General features: G+C 38.2%; 1 protein-coding gene across 3 annotated transcripts in view; it reads left to right on the forward strand.

The window, feature by feature from the left end:
- Nucleotides 1-16,718, forward strand: part of LOC148372268 (C-Jun-amino-terminal kinase-interacting protein 3) — a 42,743-nt gene that overhangs the window by 16,584 nt on the left and 9,441 nt on the right. The window contains exons 1-19 of one of the 3 annotated variants that reach the window (XM_088326916.1): nt 1,591-1,722; nt 3,301-3,526; nt 3,585-3,779; nt 3,837-3,957; nt 5,267-5,337; nt 5,412-5,476; nt 7,427-7,487; nt 7,548-7,944; nt 8,857-8,914; nt 9,003-9,155; nt 9,228-9,264; nt 9,745-9,872; nt 9,972-10,025; nt 10,113-10,235; nt 11,526-11,658; nt 11,742-11,828; nt 13,456-13,503; nt 13,566-13,707; nt 13,844-13,886. In XM_088326916.1, coding sequence (XP_088183042.1) covers nt 3,428-3,526; nt 3,585-3,779; nt 3,837-3,957; nt 5,267-5,337; nt 5,412-5,476; nt 7,427-7,487; nt 7,548-7,944; nt 8,857-8,914; nt 9,003-9,155; nt 9,228-9,264; nt 9,745-9,872; nt 9,972-10,025; nt 10,113-10,235; nt 11,526-11,658; nt 11,742-11,828; nt 13,456-13,503; nt 13,566-13,707; nt 13,844-13,886 — 2,015 coding nt within the window. In that variant the 5' untranslated portion in view covers nt 1,591-1,722; nt 3,301-3,427. Of the gene's footprint in view, nt 1-1,590; nt 1,740-3,300; nt 3,527-3,584; nt 3,780-3,836; nt 3,958-5,266; nt 5,338-5,411; nt 5,477-7,426; nt 7,488-7,547; nt 7,945-8,856; nt 8,915-9,002; nt 9,156-9,227; nt 9,265-9,744; nt 9,873-9,971; nt 10,026-10,112; nt 10,236-11,525; nt 11,659-11,741; nt 11,829-13,455; nt 13,504-13,565; nt 13,708-13,843; nt 13,887-16,718 lie in introns of those variants that run through there. The other 2 variants (XM_088326915.1, XM_088326917.1) reach the window with 2 other exon arrangements.

The following is a 16,718-nucleotide window of genomic DNA, read 5'->3' on the forward strand; positions in this document are numbered from 1 at the left end:
GAAGAATGAATTCTCCTGTCTTAGACAATGACTTTCAACAAAGTTACAGAGACTAGTGCTTTGCTTAGGAGGGTTTCAATTTTTTAAAGTGTAGTGAAGCTACTTCATAAAAGTTAGAACAGTTTAGTCACTAAACTCTTACAACTTGTCCAATAACTAAACTTTAGTGTAAAGCCTAACAATCTGTTAGGAAGGCAAATGCAATTTTGATTTGAAATGACCAATACTGTTCATAGGTTTTCATCTATATCACAATCTTTATTCACATTTCCATTAAATTCAAATGGTGAAGTGTTTTCTGTTAACTAATCCATACCTGTCAAGCTCCAAGGCTCCATGCCCTTACAAACTGTCATATTTTCCCTTACAAAATATAAAATAATCGTACACCATATTTTTTTTCAAAAGTGTTTATTTATGTAGTTTAACATGTTATATTGTACATGTGTTTCGTTATATCATATGTATTGTGAATTAACATTTTGTTGTGAGATCCTGAGTTGCTCGACATGAATGAGGTTTATTATAAAAAAGAGTTCAAAAATGAAGTAGCTCGGACGTTCACTGTAGAAGGAAAAAATACATGCAAATATAATTAAGTAGAATAATACATTTTCTTATTCAAATTCTGAATTCATTTTCTGCATTAAATTATTGTTGGTAATATACTGATTAAAGGAATAACCACAAACCTGTCTTTTTAAATTTTCTCATCTTATACTTCCTTTTTTTCTTAACTTCTTTATACAACATAATAATTCGTAACAAAGTGCATCAAAGCAAGTGAACCGTTTGTGAGAGCCGGCTCTCTTTAATGAGTTGAGCCGAAAAAGCCGGTTCTCTAAAAAGAGACGGACTTCCTTTCACTACATCAAACCGCTCGCTTCAAAAAAACAATACCGAGAAAGAGGCTTCCGCGACGAACTCGTTTGATTGATTTGCTGTTTCGTGATAGTCTGTGTATACCGGATGGTACCCATAATTGACAAATTTGCGTTTTTTGGTACAGATTTTCTCGTACGTCGTACACGTCTTAAAAAGCATAATAAACGTACTTTGTACGTCAAAAACATACAGGTTGACAGGTATGCTAATCAACATAAACCAGAATTCTTTCCCAATAAAAATGCATAATAAGACCTCTCTGCTGTTCCATTCATTCAAATTCCTTCTCCATAGCTTTAGATAAAGGGTCCCTGGCTGAAAAAGGGGCCCACTCCGGCCATGCATACTGTTACATTTTTTTTTTCTTTTAATAGATGTCACGAAACCAGACACCATCATCTTACAAAACTCAAATGTAGTTTTGGTTCTGCTTAACAGAGGCATAAGAAATGGGTGTACACTAGTTATTAAAACAAAATATGTCGTTAAAAGTATGTAAGGAATTTCCTCAAGCAGGTATCAGCCTTTCAATTCAAAGTCACATGACACACCTCTGGGTCACGTGTCGCCCTTCAACTTTCGGTAACTTTTTCTTCCCCCTCTAAAAACACCAGCCGCCCAAGTCCCGCCTTACAAGCCCTCTCATTAGTTAAAAATAGAAATACTCCAACACAATTGGATATCTGTAAAAACGCGACACGCGTCAAAATTAAGCCCCGCCCTCTTTTTGGTGAACTGGCTCAGTGTGGGGTAATTGACACTTTTTCACCAACAACAACGGAAAAAACGAGATAAAGTTGACTTTTTGGGGTGAGGAAATGGAATAAAATACGAAAAGTGAGTTAAAAAATCAGGTAAGTGACGAAAAACAACGCGACAGTTTGGTTTGGAGTTCTCAGGTGTCTCCTGTCAGTCACGTTATTTACTTCTTTTTTTTCTCTCTCAAAATTAGCACCTATAGCTTTTTTGCTAGCATCCTTAACATTTTGCCGAAAATGTTGACTTTAATAAATATCATAAAGTATTTCTGTGTGTTTTTGCTCAACTGACTACATACGTACAAGAAAAAAGTCGGTTGTAATATTTAACAGGACACGAGTTTCTTGTGCCTAAAATGCTGACTAAGATAAGATAAGAAACTCTCAATTCCCCACGAGTTCATTTAACTCTATAGAATTATTTTTTACTCTGGAATAATTTCATAGTTGGTTTTGTGCAGTGATCTCAGTTAACCATTTTTTAAGCATTACTTTATAGCCGTTTTTGCCAAACCAATGGCAATACTGAATATTCTGTTTTCAAATACATACTTTACAGTATAATACGACATTAATCTGTTTTGAGGTGAGGAATGCAAAGTGAAATCACCGTTTAGCGGGGGGATAGAAACCTAATGTAACAAGCTCACCCCCCCCCCCCCCCTGTATCCCAGATGATAACATTAAAGTAACAAAATAGTATACGTCAAGTTCTACGAATTTGTAACATAGGTGCACGATTAAATAACATTCTAAATAAATAAATATATATCTACCATGGTCATATCCCTCAAGAGGGGTGACAGACAGGAAGACAAACACATACAATAACAAAGAAAATAAAAAGGGAAAAAATAGCAAAAAACACACATAAAAATGTTTGGATCATGGCCAACCCAAATGCCCAAACACCCAAATAAGTTAGGCACTTTGGCACCTAAGTTGGTCATGCTTTCGTCCCTCCAGATGAAACGGGACACAAGAAAGCGGCCATGTCACTCGGGTCAGGGTGACATAACACACTCTTCTACTCGACAGCTTTCACTGGTTTACCCCTGCCGCATCATACAGGTGCCATGCCCATCCCTTATAACGCGACTAAACATCCCACTATCCCTTTACAACACCTCTACACTCATTCCTATCACCAACAAGAGCGAAGAATATACATGTAAAGTAAAAATGATATGTTATTTACATATGGTGTGACATGACCTTAGCTGATCGCGATGATTTAGTGGGTGGGTGCAAAGGGGGGAGGAGATGGCGGATTAAAATTAAAAAGACTTCCACTTGCAAGTTTTGTCATGCCCTTAGAGACTTTATTGATTTAACCTCTTAACCTTCCTGTAGAATTCGCCAAATATCCCAATGCAGGAAGTAAATTGAATGCTGTTCTTGAACTGTTTGGAGAATAAGGACAGTTTTGGTCTCTTTTGAAAGGTAGCACTCTGAGGTTTTGTTCCAAGCAGACGTCATAACCTGGGGTGTACCCTGCAGTTTTCATCTCGCAAAAGAAATTTTAGGACCAATTGCGACAGATAAAGGAGAAGGTCTAAATCTTGGGTGAAATTATTTAGAATTTCCACTAAGATTTTGAATGATAAACATATCCACATTATAATATTTTTACTGATCCTTATTTATGTAACTTCAGGCCGAGGATGCCTTCCTCGCGCACTACCGGAACATGTCGGTGCTTGAAAATCGACAATGCTGGAGTTTCCCCAACTGGATAGATTTTATCACACACAATTGGAAAATAATCCACAGTCGATGTGCTGATGGAGTGCAGCGAGAGAGTTCTGTGCGGGACGGGAGAACTGGAGTTGGATCCCAACATTGTCAGCGAGGAGGCCGGGAAGCTGTATACAGAACTACAGGTAACCTTCCTGTTGTTCTGTTTGAGTGTAGAACCTAAAACATCTCGCTATTACGCAGACGGTCGCGGAGACACATGGCGAGGGTGTTGTAGAGTCTCTGGTGCCCATTTTTGTGTGGGTATTGGAGGGACTGGCTAGCTGCAAAGCCCAGCTGAGAGAAAGAGAGGATGAGGCAGAAAGGGAACGATCCGAGCGAGAGGCGCTACTGGATCGATATCAGGCCGAAAAGGCGCTTAGGAAAGAAAGTCAAGAGGTGAGCTTGTTTCTCTTTGACTTGGTTGAGCTCCAATTTGATATCATGGTCATTCAGAGGTATTTGGAGCTGGATGACCAAATAGAGCAGGAAAGGAGATCCATGAGAGTGAGGGAAAAGGAGCGAGAAAGCAGAGAGAGACGCCTGGAAAAGAAAGCCAGGGAGCAAGCCGATCAGTGTGAGTATTTCAATACTCGGATACCATTTTACCATTGATTGTTAGCGTGTTAAAAATCCATTTTTTTCTTTGCAATGAATGAGGCATTACTAATTAAAGCGTGTCGATTAACCAGCAAATATTAACTATTTTAAAATGCTAAAAAAAAATTGCAAATTTGAATTGCAATACTTGCTCATGTATTTTTCGTGCACATAAACATTAGATTATAAATAAAGGTACATCCATTTTATCCACAATGTATTGAATGATCAACAAATAAATCAATATGGTATGCATTAAAAAGGCTTTTTGAAGCAGAATTCCAGTATGTACTTTTGAATTGGATGGAGCATGTGTTGCGTTATGTTTACTATGTATTGAAATTATTTCATAATGGAATTAAAGCAATAATTGATTAAAAAAGTCATCAGAAAAAACTTGTAAATCTTAATTATGAATAAATTCTGTTATTTCAGTGATTCTCAACCGGGAATATTTCCGGTTTATTTTATTTTATTCGTTTATTTATTTTTCAAGAAAATCAAGATCCGTTACTGTAAAACTAATAGCCGTCTACCGTCAGATGACTTGGCTAATTTTTCTCGTGTTACAAAAAAGACAACAATTAATGAATACAATAAAAAAAAAAAAATATCATACCCGTGACCCTACTGAGGATAGAGGTGCAGATGATGGATGGAGGGATGTATAAAAATTAATAACATACATGTTTACAAAAACTATTAACCCGACCCGTGGCTGACTCAAATAAGGAAATTATTTCTAGACACTTTCATGAAAATGACGTCAAAAATGTAGTAAATCTTTTTTAAACATTCTGTATTTTTTAAATAAAAATAGTGTTAAAAATGAGTTGAAAAACAATATACTAGCTCATAAACTAATGGATTCTTAACGATTAACAGTAATATATCAAATGCATTTAACCACATGAAGAAAATGAATGCTCATGTGTATGCTTTTTTTCCATTTAAGGATATCTGAATGCAAAACCACTACATGAAATGCACTTTTCACACTATAAGTAGAACAGCATGTTCATTGTTCCTGCTTTTTGTTAACAAAAGTAAATCATTTAAGACAATTCATTTTTTCAAAAAATACTATTTCTCATTTTTTCGTTTCGTTGCTGGAATAGAATAAAAGTTGCAGAATTTTATTTTATGTTTTGGTCGTAATTACAAGTGTATTTAGCAATTATTTTAAATATTACTTTTATTTGATTTTTCTTATTTCCAGTAATACTATATTGACATGACTAGTACAATAGTTCTTCAGGGCTTATTTTGTCCATGTTGCATTGCAGTGGTGGCCCTAGAGGAGCAGAAATCAGCCCTGGGGAGGGATCTGAGCACACTGAGGCTTACGCACAACAAGGTACGATATCATTCAAACTTACACGAATATTGTTGGTCATCTCTTGCTTCACATTCTTGGTCTCTCTCATTAAGTTGAGCCACTCCTATCGGGAACTGCTGGAAAAGAGGAAGGATTCTGAAAGAGATTCCCCTTTGAGGTTGGAATTTTGATATGGTCACTGTAGTATTAGGGATGCTCGATAATTAATGGTCCAATAACGGCCAAATATGAAGTCAGTTATTGGCCAAATATGGAAGAAAAAAAAACTAGAATTAGTAACTACAATGTTCAATCAGCTGACATTATTTGTAATGAAAGTTATGATTATTTATTTATTCATTATAAAATAATCTGACTTTCTTTAGAAGTACAAGCACAACTTGGTTGTGTCTCCTCTTTACCACTTCGTAATGTGGGCAAGGCACTTGAGAGTTAAGGATGTGTGAAGGCTGTTGTGATTGTACATATTTCTGAACTTTTACATTGAGTTTTGTTTTGTTTTTAGAATGTTTGTTTTCGCCCTTTTGTCACGCTCTTGCGTGTGTTTGTGCGTGAATCCCGATTTAATAAAGATTGACAGCACATTGATTGACAGCTGCCCAACCAAGTCTGCAAACCAGTGTTGCTTTTCTGTACTAGGTTTTAGATCAGAGGGTGGTGCAATGGTAGTCTGTGCATCTGAGACTTTGTGATTAGGGGTATAAAACAAAATAACTTGACTTGACTTTTAGACAGACGCATATTGTGCTTTACATATTTGAATGTTTCGTGCTCCCTTAGCAAAAAATCTCTGCTATGAGACCTCTATAGCAGTTACACAATACACCTGGTGCAACCTGGACACATTATCAGTGACTCTCCCAGAGTCATTGAGTGTTTCGTGTCTCAGTCAGACACCCTCACCCAGGCGACTCAGCTGAGGGTGATCAATCCCCCGACTTGTGTCCAGGTATCACAATTCCCCAAGCCTCCCCCTCCATAACCAGAGCCAGTGGAAGCGTTTTCAGCTGCTCCTAGGATGTTATTGGTGGCTCTTCGCCTGTGCAGTCCACAAATCCCAATGAGCCCCAGGACACAGTGTAAAGACCTGCCTGCAAACGCCCTGCAGCCCACCTCAATAGGCTCGCAGCGGGCCCTCCACCCATTCCTTCGGAATCAGCTTGGAGATCGGCGTACTTTGCCCTCTTCTGCTCCTTAGCTTCATCCATCCGGTCTTCCCAGCGGACCGTCAGATCAAGGAGCTCCACCTTCTTGCTTGCTCCAGACATCAGCACCATGTCTGGTTGGGGTATTGTAGTTGTGTTGATATCTGGGGCTGCTTCCGTATGTCCACCAGGAGCTGCCAGTCCCTTGCAGTTTTAAACAGGTCCCCCCCTTAAAGCTTCTTGGGTGGTTGAGGTTTCTCTCCTGCTCGTGCAAAGGAAATTGTGCTCCTGGTTGGATGATGTCGCTTGCCGGTTCTGTAATTTGCGAAATGTTAAATTTGCCTGATGTAGTATCCTTTCTCTGCATCAGCATTTGTATATTTGTTTTTATTTAAAGTATCTCTAATGTGTACAATTAAGATAATTCCATTTGTTAAGAAAGGGTGTCATATTATTCTTAACCAAGGCATTTGTGACGTTGTATTGGAGTTTCGTATTATATTTAGAAGTGACATATTGTACTGTCCCATATTGAACACACCTATAATGATTTGCACTATCTGCAATATTTATATGTCAGCGTTATGGTGCTCATACAAAATCCTGTCATTATAGTTATTACTGACAAAGTCAGTAATGATCTATTTATTTATAAACTCAAGCTCTCTTCTCCTACACTACTTTTTGGAGACATATTTACTGGAGCTTTATGATGTTAGTTGTAATTGTAGAGAACAATATAGACTGACCTAAATAATGTGTTTTTTATTCTTTTTCCTTAATACAGCATGCAGTTAGGGAAAAAACATATCAAGCATGAGTGCCCACAATTACGATTTTATCAGTTATCATTTCAGTAAGAAATAATCAGTTACCATGCATCCCTAGTAATATTGAATTGTTGTTGATAACAAAGCTTGCATGATGTATTTTGTTTTTTGTTTCCTTCTCAACATATTTAGGAATCACACACGGCAGAAAAATTCCGAATGCAGCATAATCTTGTCCAACTCAAATTCTCAGGTAAATCAGCCTTGCATGGTCATTTCATTCTTATGGATGTGTGCTGCTTGCTTTTAACAGAGCCCCCACTCCAATTCTGGAACTTTATGTTCGGAAGACACCGAAGCCAAAGAAGAAAAGCCGATCAATATCATCAAGTTAGCCTCGGATCAGTTTGTCAACGACATCATAAGCTCCACTCCTGAACTGAGACAGTTTCACGGCTTCTCAGTTGATGCAAGACCCGACACTGAACTTTCTTCCACTAGCTTGGAGGATGAGCTGAAGAATGGCAAGACAGAAGACGAAATGCGTGAAGAAAAATCCGGAGAGGATGAGGAGGACCAGGAAGACGAGTCTGAGCTAGAGGAAGACAGTGTGGAGTGGGAACTTCGCAACACGGACTCTGTTTTTTCCGAGTTGTCGGAGCTCAGTCAGGATTTTGTGGACAGTGTTGACCAAGGGGCCAGTATCAGAGGTACAAAAAAAACCCTCCACATTTTTTCTCATTCTTTTTTCCTGATAAATTCTGTCAAGATTAAAATAAATTTTGCATTATGTCCTTAAAAAATGTGCAGGAAAGGTGCACCGCTTTGGCTTTTGTCCATTTGATAGTCAGGATCCTTGTGTTGTACTGTTTACTTACAAAGTATTGCAGCTAGAGGTAAGATTGGGCCTAAAAAAATGTAGACCGAATTGACTCGGCCTTCGGGTATAAAACCCAAATCCGCTCAAGCCCGACCAATAACTCGATTTGAGGGACCAAGCCAGAATTAAACCCAAATTTTCACATTTTATTTGTGAGGAGGAATGGTGATTTTGGCCATCAACAACCATAATCTAGCCTTGGGAGTGGTGCGTATATTGTCCAGGTTTGATGCGACACATCATTTACAGAGCAGGGCTGTCTTTTCCAATGCTATTTTCAAACTGATATTTAATATTTTGCTGTTCAAACAAGTTTTCAATCCAAAAATATAAACATATTTTACTTGATACGGAGGATTTATTTGCTCAGAAATCAGTTTAGTTAAGTAAGCTTGTTTTGTGAGTATTTATAGCACTTATGCCTACTGAATGGTGCTAATGGATAATGCTGGTGCTTGAGTGCGATCCAATATAGTGCTAAAAAGGATCAATGTAGTTAAGTGAGCTCGGTTTGTGAGTATTTGCAGCATTAATTTCTAGCGCTCGAGTCTGTGATGCCTATTCCTAATGCTAGTATCTGTTTTGGTAATGCTACAAGTGAATGCTAACCTTTACGACGCTACCTGCTAAAGCCATACAAATCAATTTATTTTTTTTGTTATTAAATCGTCAGTAATGAAAAATTCTAGCTCATTTTTAAATGAAAAAACACTCACAAGTGCCTTCAATTGTTCTCATATAGACAGCGCTGACCAGTTTGAGGAGCTCCTTGCTCAGTACGAAGAGTTAAAACGCACCCAGTGAGTCCCGTCTGTTTAAATCGACCAATGTGTTTTCTTCCCAGGAAAGAGACATTGAAGTGTTATCTTCCTTTCCCCCCACTTTCAGTGAGTTGGTGGACACGGCCCGCAAGGCGCTGATATCTCGAGTAGTAGAGCTGATGGATGATCGTTCTGCTCTGAAACTGGAAGTAGCCTCTCTTCAAGAAACGGTGGTGCGAGTCGAAGGCCGGATTAAGGAGAAGGAGGAGGAAATGAATAGGTGGCAGCTCCGTTTTGGGTCAACGTTTTCAAATTGATTGTATTCATTTAATGTGTTTGTCTTTTTTCATAGACTTCGTGACAAACTGGAGAAATTAGAAGATCCCGATGTAAGAATAAATTACAGTATTCCCTCAGTTTTTGTGGTTAATCTGTTCCATAAAAACCTGTATTAAGTCATTTAACACCTATCCTTTAACAAATTGGACTTTAAAGTACCGGTACATTAAATAAATACATTGTATGTTGTTGTTGTGCTTATAGTTTACATGGTTCATAAATCATTTTAATCATGGCCGCATATATTAAACAATGTTTGTCCCTTACAATGCTTAATATAAGCCAAGAAAGAGTAAAAACAAAATGTTATGCAGATTTTTTTAATGAAAAATTAAGTGTTTGTGTTATACATAAATGTGCATTATGAACAAATAGATCTAGCTTAATGTAATTAATCTGTTTATTATTGTGCATTATTATACTTGAGTAATTTCCCTCATTGTCAATATTTTTCTGCAGCAAAGCAGTGCAAGACGTGTAGTACAGAGACAAATTAAAAAATCACTCTCCTTTCTCATTTCTCCACCCAGGCCTTATTAGCCACATCCACGCGTCACTTCTCTCGCTCGGAAATGGCTCGGGTGGTCATGGAGAAGAACCAGTACAAACAGCGCTTGTTTGAGTTGCAAGAGGCAATGAGGCAAAGCCAGACACTCAGGTACAACACGCAGTTTTTGGGAGACTTAGCTCGTGACTTTGCAATTTTAAAACCATGCGGCTATAGCTTTCTAACTGTCTATCTTTATTTCTCTTGCAGGGCGACAAAAGAAGAGAAGCTATCAGAGGAGAGAAGGTCAAGTGTTTGGGCTAAGTACGTTGGGTCAGATTCAAAAATCCTTTGTAATAATATCAAATATAAACAAACCGGAATTTCTGTCCATCCCGATTCTTTTTAAAGGTTCAATCGCTTTTTTGGGCTGAACAAGCAGCCGTTGATCTTACCTCGTTCAGTTTTACCGACAGTGACGCCCCCTCCTCCGCCATCTCAGCAACGTCAGGAAGTCGGACAAAGTCATGCAGAGTAAGCCAGAATTTGTTCCCTGTCTGTTTTCATGTGACATTATGCAACCCGTGAGTTAATATTACATGAAATTATTTTATCTCGACTTTTGGAAATATTGGATTTAAAGTAATTTGTCTGCAAAATTGTAAATTAAGAAGATTTTCTGTAGTGTAGCTGTAACTTTAATTTTCTTTTAAATCTCAATTTTACCCAACAATATAAACAACATTTTGTTTAGTATTATTTATAATCACCAGTAAATTACGAATACCATTAGAATTATTTGTTTATGCAAAAAAATGTGACACATGGTAAACCGCTTTGATCACCACTTAATACACTTATTTATCATCAAAATTACTTAAATGCTTTACAGAACACAATCACTGTATTTTGTAAAGTACGTTTTGGTTTTTATTGTGTCTTGTTTTGGTATTATTTACCGCAGCAAATTATTGAATTGCTAAATGCGTGTTTTCATTTTCCAGATTATTTTAGTAGACTTAATAAATTAATTGACTGATTCATAAATGTTTTTAAAAATAGATACAATAAAGGATAAAAGAGGGGAATGTATTGCCCTTTTCTACCCTGCGTGTTTTTATAGAGCACTTTGAAAAGTGCTTTACAAATACATTTGATTTGATTTAATATCAATATGTTTTCGTTATTTTATGTAAATAATAAATCAGCCAATACGATCATAAATGTTTCTAAATAGTTTTAATGTTGCTGTTTTACATGGTTTTATGTAAATTGACACAATAAAAATGTCTAGTTATATAATTACAATTCTATGATGAACAGCCCTGTGACTGGCTGGCAACCAGTTCAGGGTGTCCCCTGCCCACTGCCCAGAGATGGCTGGGATGGGCTCCAGCCCCCTTCGCGACCCTACTGAGGATAAGCGGTACAAATAATGGATGGATGGATTCTATGATAACAAACACATTTTACTTGTCATTAAATAAAAGGGAAACCCAATATACTGAATTTATTTTCTTATTTTGTGTTAAGTGGTTGAAAAAAAAAATAATTATCTGGAAGCAGATCCGTATTTTAAGTTGGTTATACTCGTTTGGATTTTTTTTTTTTTTTTAATGCACACTCTTGATAAAATAAAACTGAGTAAATTCAACCCATCTTTTATTCTTTGTGTTCCACCATCTAAAAGAAAGTCTGATCAAAAATACTTGATCATGTAACCTAATTGTTTATTTTAGCAACTGGAAATGTGTTTGTGTGCTAATTTGATGCACACTTTTCATTGGATAACATCCCTCATTTGAGCCCACGATTCCTCCTCAGATCATCTGCTGTTGCCGTTGTATCACCTCGCGCCAGGAGACGGGAACTCTACCGAGAAATCCGCTCGCACGTTTGGGGTACGCTGGGAAAACATCAGCTGCACGGCTGGAGCGTGCCTCTGGCTAACGCTCAGGTAGCGGAAAAAGCTTTGAGGCAGTACTTTTCTTATCATCTCCGATCAAAACTTTACTTTGTATTGTCATCAATCCTTTACAGGAAACACAGGAAGCACTCCCAGAAACCAAAGACGCACCAGTCCTTACACAACTCCGCCTCCTGGACCAGAAAGATTGCACTGCTAAGGTGATGCATGTTTTGCAGATCTCATGTTTAGAGGTGGAGGAAAATTCAATTTCTCGATGCATCGCAATTCTGACATGAACAAATCGCAATCGAGTTGTACATTTTTGATAAGTTTGTATTTTAGTAGACCCTCAAAATAAGGAGATAATACATTAATAGATTTTGAACTAGCAAGAAGAACAGGAGAGGACTGTACAAAAAACCCTTACAATGCCAAATTCAAAATCTGGTCTAAAAAAAGTCCTCCCCTGGGCCCTTTCTTTTTATTAAATATTTTAGGATACAAAAAGCAGATTTGCCCCCAAGCGCAAAAATATTATTAGCAGATATTGACAATGATGTAAACAGTGCATAATAGTCCAAATAATGAACGACAATGATGTATATTAGTCAAAATAACGAACTGCTCACATTTCTGTCCATTTCCTTTAAAGTAAGGATAATGAACACACTGTTCAACGCATTAATTTGTTACTGTAACTGTGATTTTGTTTTATTTTTTTACCATTGGTGACTAGAAACTGCACCCAAATAAAAAGAAAAACTGCTGCTATTGCAGAAATTTGAACGCACTTCACGTGCTCAGGAAAACCTTTTCATCAAAAACAAAATTAAAAAGCAACAAAACAAACAGAGCAGCATTTGCAATGAGCATTCGAAAGTTGGCATCAAAGCTACTGTTGAAGTTCTCCGCTTCTCTTTTGTTTCTTTTTAGTAACAAACAACATCTTAACCACAACAGGGCACTCGAAGACCACTCTGTTTCCCAAAGGGCGAACAGTTACCATATAGTCAACTCATGTTTGTTTGTGACACCCTTAATCACAAAGAGTCTCAAAGGGCTGCCCAGACCACGAAACACTGCAAACCACAGACTATTATGACACCATGCCCTGATCCAAAACCTACATGAGGGCAAATAATACACAGATACTGTCAACATAAAATATAGGTTATTCATATGCTATAGAATAGTATTGTGTTTTAAGCTTAGATTTAAACATTTCCACTGAGGTTGCAGATCAAATCTCAGGAGGAAGAGCATTCCACAGCACCGGGGCCCGAAGGGAGAACGCATTGGAACATGCGGTTCTCTTCTTGGCTCTTGGGATCACTAGTAGACCAGCATTTTCGGAGCGAAGGCTCCCGACCGGAACATAGTGGGAAATTAAATCTGAAAGATATGAGGGAGCAAGTCCATGCAGTATTTTGTATACTACCAACAGAACCTTAAAATCACATCTTATGCTAACAGGGAGCCAATGCAGGTTAGCTAAAATCGGGGTAATGTGATCAAACTTTCTTGTCTTAGTTAAAAGCCTCGCTGCAGCATTTTGTACCAGCTGAAGGCTCTTGATTTTGGACTTCGGGAGACCGGAGAGTAGTGCATTACAGTAAGCGAGACTACTGTAATATACACTATTAATTAATTATAACTATGCTTTTTAGGTGTCTTTTAGTCAGAAAAATATTGTAAATTTTTTTGTGAAGGGAAAAATATATTTTTTAAAAACAAAAAACCTCAGTGATCATAATGGTTCCCACTAAATCGTAATCGAATCATGAGGTACCCAGAGATGACCACCTTTACTTTAACCTGGAAACGTAAACGCCACTTTCTCCACAGTTGAATCTTGCCGTGGCAGTCCCACCCGAGATCTCCGGACAAGCGACGGTAAGATTTTGACGACCGGTCGTTTGCATCTTTAAAGTAACCTCTTATCCAAACTCCGTCAGTGTTCCGTGTGGGTAGTTTCCGGGCCTGCCTCCAACAGTGCCGTCACAGTGATTGATCCCGCCCGATCCAACACTGTCCTGGATCAGTTCAGCCTCCCCCCCACAGCTCCTGCCCTCTGCGTCTGTGCCGTGCCCCCCGTCGGTCAGTGCCCTCTTGCCGACATTCTCCCAAGACGTTGTTTAGTCTGCTCCCACCCATTACTGGAAACTGATTAGAGTCGCTTGGCTACATTATTTTGTTTCCCTCACATTTTTCTTCCGTGTTTTTGTTATGTCAGGGGACTCTCCAGGAACCGTGTGGATCGGAACGCAGGAAGGAAGGTAAATGTATGCTGAACAAGCACTTATGTCCATTCACGGTTTTTGTAAGACGTCGTAACAACTCACACCCTATCCCTCCTCTATATTCATTTATTGTAAAAAAAAAACACAGATCTATTTAAATTATATATTTATATTCAAATGTTCATTATGTTATACAGTGGAACCTCGGTTTTCGAACGCCTCTCAGTTCGGACAAATCGGTGTTCGACCAAAAATTTCGAGAAATTCTTGCTTCCCTGTTCGGTCAAAAAATCGGAGTTTGAACGCCGGTACGCTAGGGTGCGATGCTGAGCGGCGTACGGGTGTTTTAGCCCGTAATTATACCACCGAAGAAGGTCGGTGCAAGCAGGACAGGTGAAAAAAAAACAAGTTGTTTGTCCAACTGTTGCCTTTAAGAAAGACATAATAGCTAAATATGAAAAAGGTGTACTAATTTCCGATCTTGCTAGTGAATACAGCATGGCTAAATCTACTATCAGTACGATAGTAAAGAATAAGGAGGCTGTGAAATTGAGTGATGCGGCTAAGGAAGTTAGCGCTATAAGCAAGAGACTGCCGCAAGTTTTGGAAGAGGTTGAAAAACTTGAGGATTTTTCTCTCCCCACCGTCCACCACAAAGGTAAGAAATCCTATTCATAATCCTTTTTTTATTTTTACACGTTCATGTTAGCGTAATATTTCGTACGGAAGATTACGATAACGCGAACGTACGATTAGCCCGGGTTAGCTTTGTTTACGTAAAACATTCAGGGTGTTGGAACCGAGCTCCCTTTCCACTTGTTGTGGAGACCCGGGTGCTAAATGACGTGTAAACGACCTGATTTTTTAATTTTTACACCTTCGCGTTAGCGTAATCTTTCGTTAACGCGAACGTACAATTAGCCTGGGTTAGCTTCATGTTTACGTTCATGGTAAACATTCAGGGTGTTGGAACGAATTAAAACGATTTTACATTACTTTTAATGGGAAAAACGATTTTCGGTGATCGACCAAATCGGTTTTCGAACAGGGTTCTGGATCGGATTATGGTCGAGAACCGAGGTTCCACTGTATTATCGTATTTCTTTATTTTTTTTCATTTATTGTTGTTGTGGTTTTTAGCAATACTCAATTGTATTGGCTGCTTTGGACTAATTATCAGAGGTTTGAGCACCACTTGTTGCTTCAGTGTGCACAACAGTCATTTTTTAATGGGAGGTTATTCGTGGCTGTAAATTGTGCATGTGCATAAACGTATTATACCCTCTATCCCAGGGGTGGCGAACAAGTTTGAGACAAAGAGCCGAAATTTTTAACTGTGAGAGTCAAAGAGCCACACCACGCACTTCCTGCCATGACAGACAGACACACACAAACACACACTCCTCTCCTTACAATATGAAATGAAATGAAATGATCTGCATTTATAAAGCGCTTTTCAAGTCAATGACTTCCCAAAGCGCTTTACAGTGTGCTTCACATTTCCCAATAGCGGCCGTGATCTGTGCAGTCATGTAAGGCGCTAACCTGCTTATTGGGGGTAATTGGGGGTTCAATGTCTTACCCAAGGACACTTCGACATGTAACACGGACAAGCCGGGATTCGAACTGGGATCCCTTAATCCTAAGACGATCGCTCTACCTCCTGAGCTCCTGAGCTACTGCCGCCCCCGATACAACAAGTATTGTTTTTGTGTTGGTTTCAAGGAAAGTGTCCACCCTCAAAACACTAAAAAAAAAAAGAAACGAGGCAAAGCGCCACAGTATATAGAAAATATCAGGAGGCGAAGAGCCGCATTCTTATTGGCCAAGAGCCGCATGTGGCTCTAGAGCCACGTGTTCGCCACCCCTGCTCTATCCTATATTCAATTATTTGCTTTATTTTTGAATCACATTGTTGTTACCAGCAATAAATGCTCAACCCTGATTGGCTGCCAGGCTTACCAGGGTTTTTAGCGCCACCTGTTGTTCAGTGTGTTCGACAGTCTTTTTTTTACGTTTGGTAATTTGAAAAAGAAAATCGCGGTTTTGGGGTTTAGGATTCTAATCTTGGCTCCAGCAATCCTTTATGAAGGTCTATTCTTTTTAATTTTATTTCACTTTTAGAGCTTACGAATCTGAAACAAAATTAAAATAACAGCAGTCGGATAAGATAAAAAATCTTTAAAATATTTTAGTTGCATTTACACTTGTGTATATATTATTTTTTATGTTGGAATATTTAACATTATTTTCAATTAAGATATACATTCACTCGTTTTATTTTTAATGTTGTTACCAATAACAGTTGTTTTTTTAAATTTCACCTCCAGAGCATACAAATCTGAAACAAAATAGACACGGCCGTACTGGAAAAAAGTAAAATCTTGAATTTGAAAAAAAAAAAAAAAATGTAGACTTGTCGATGCTTTATTTTTTTCTGTTATAATATTATTTATTTTTTAAAAAATTAAGATACACATAACTAATTTTGTGACTAATAACATAAGGTCAAATATTTGATTTTTTTTCTCTATGGATTTTGGCATATTTCATACCTACCAGCACTAAATGTTGTAAGCGTTTGACTATTGCATTTCTCCCATAAAAATAACTATGATTTTTTTTTTATTATTATTCTACAGCTTTTCTTTTTTTTTAAATTAAACAACACATAAAATCGGGAGGGCAGCACGGCGGCGCAGTGGTTAGCGCTTGTGCGGCACAGTTCATGTCATGGGAACCTGTCGTGGGTTCAAATCCAGCTCCAGACTTTCTGTGCGGAGTTTGTATGTTCTCCCCGTGCTTGCGTGGGTTTCCTCCGGGCACTCCGGTTTCCTCCCACATTCCAAAGACATGCATTTCAGGTAA

The sequence above is a fragment of the Urocampus carinirostris genome, chromosome 2 (genome assembly GCF_059441175.1).
Source record: "Urocampus carinirostris isolate Australia breed hairy pipefish chromosome 2, RoL_Ucar_1.0, whole genome shotgun sequence".
Lineage (NCBI taxonomy): Eukaryota > Metazoa > Chordata > Actinopteri > Syngnathiformes > Syngnathidae > Urocampus > Urocampus carinirostris.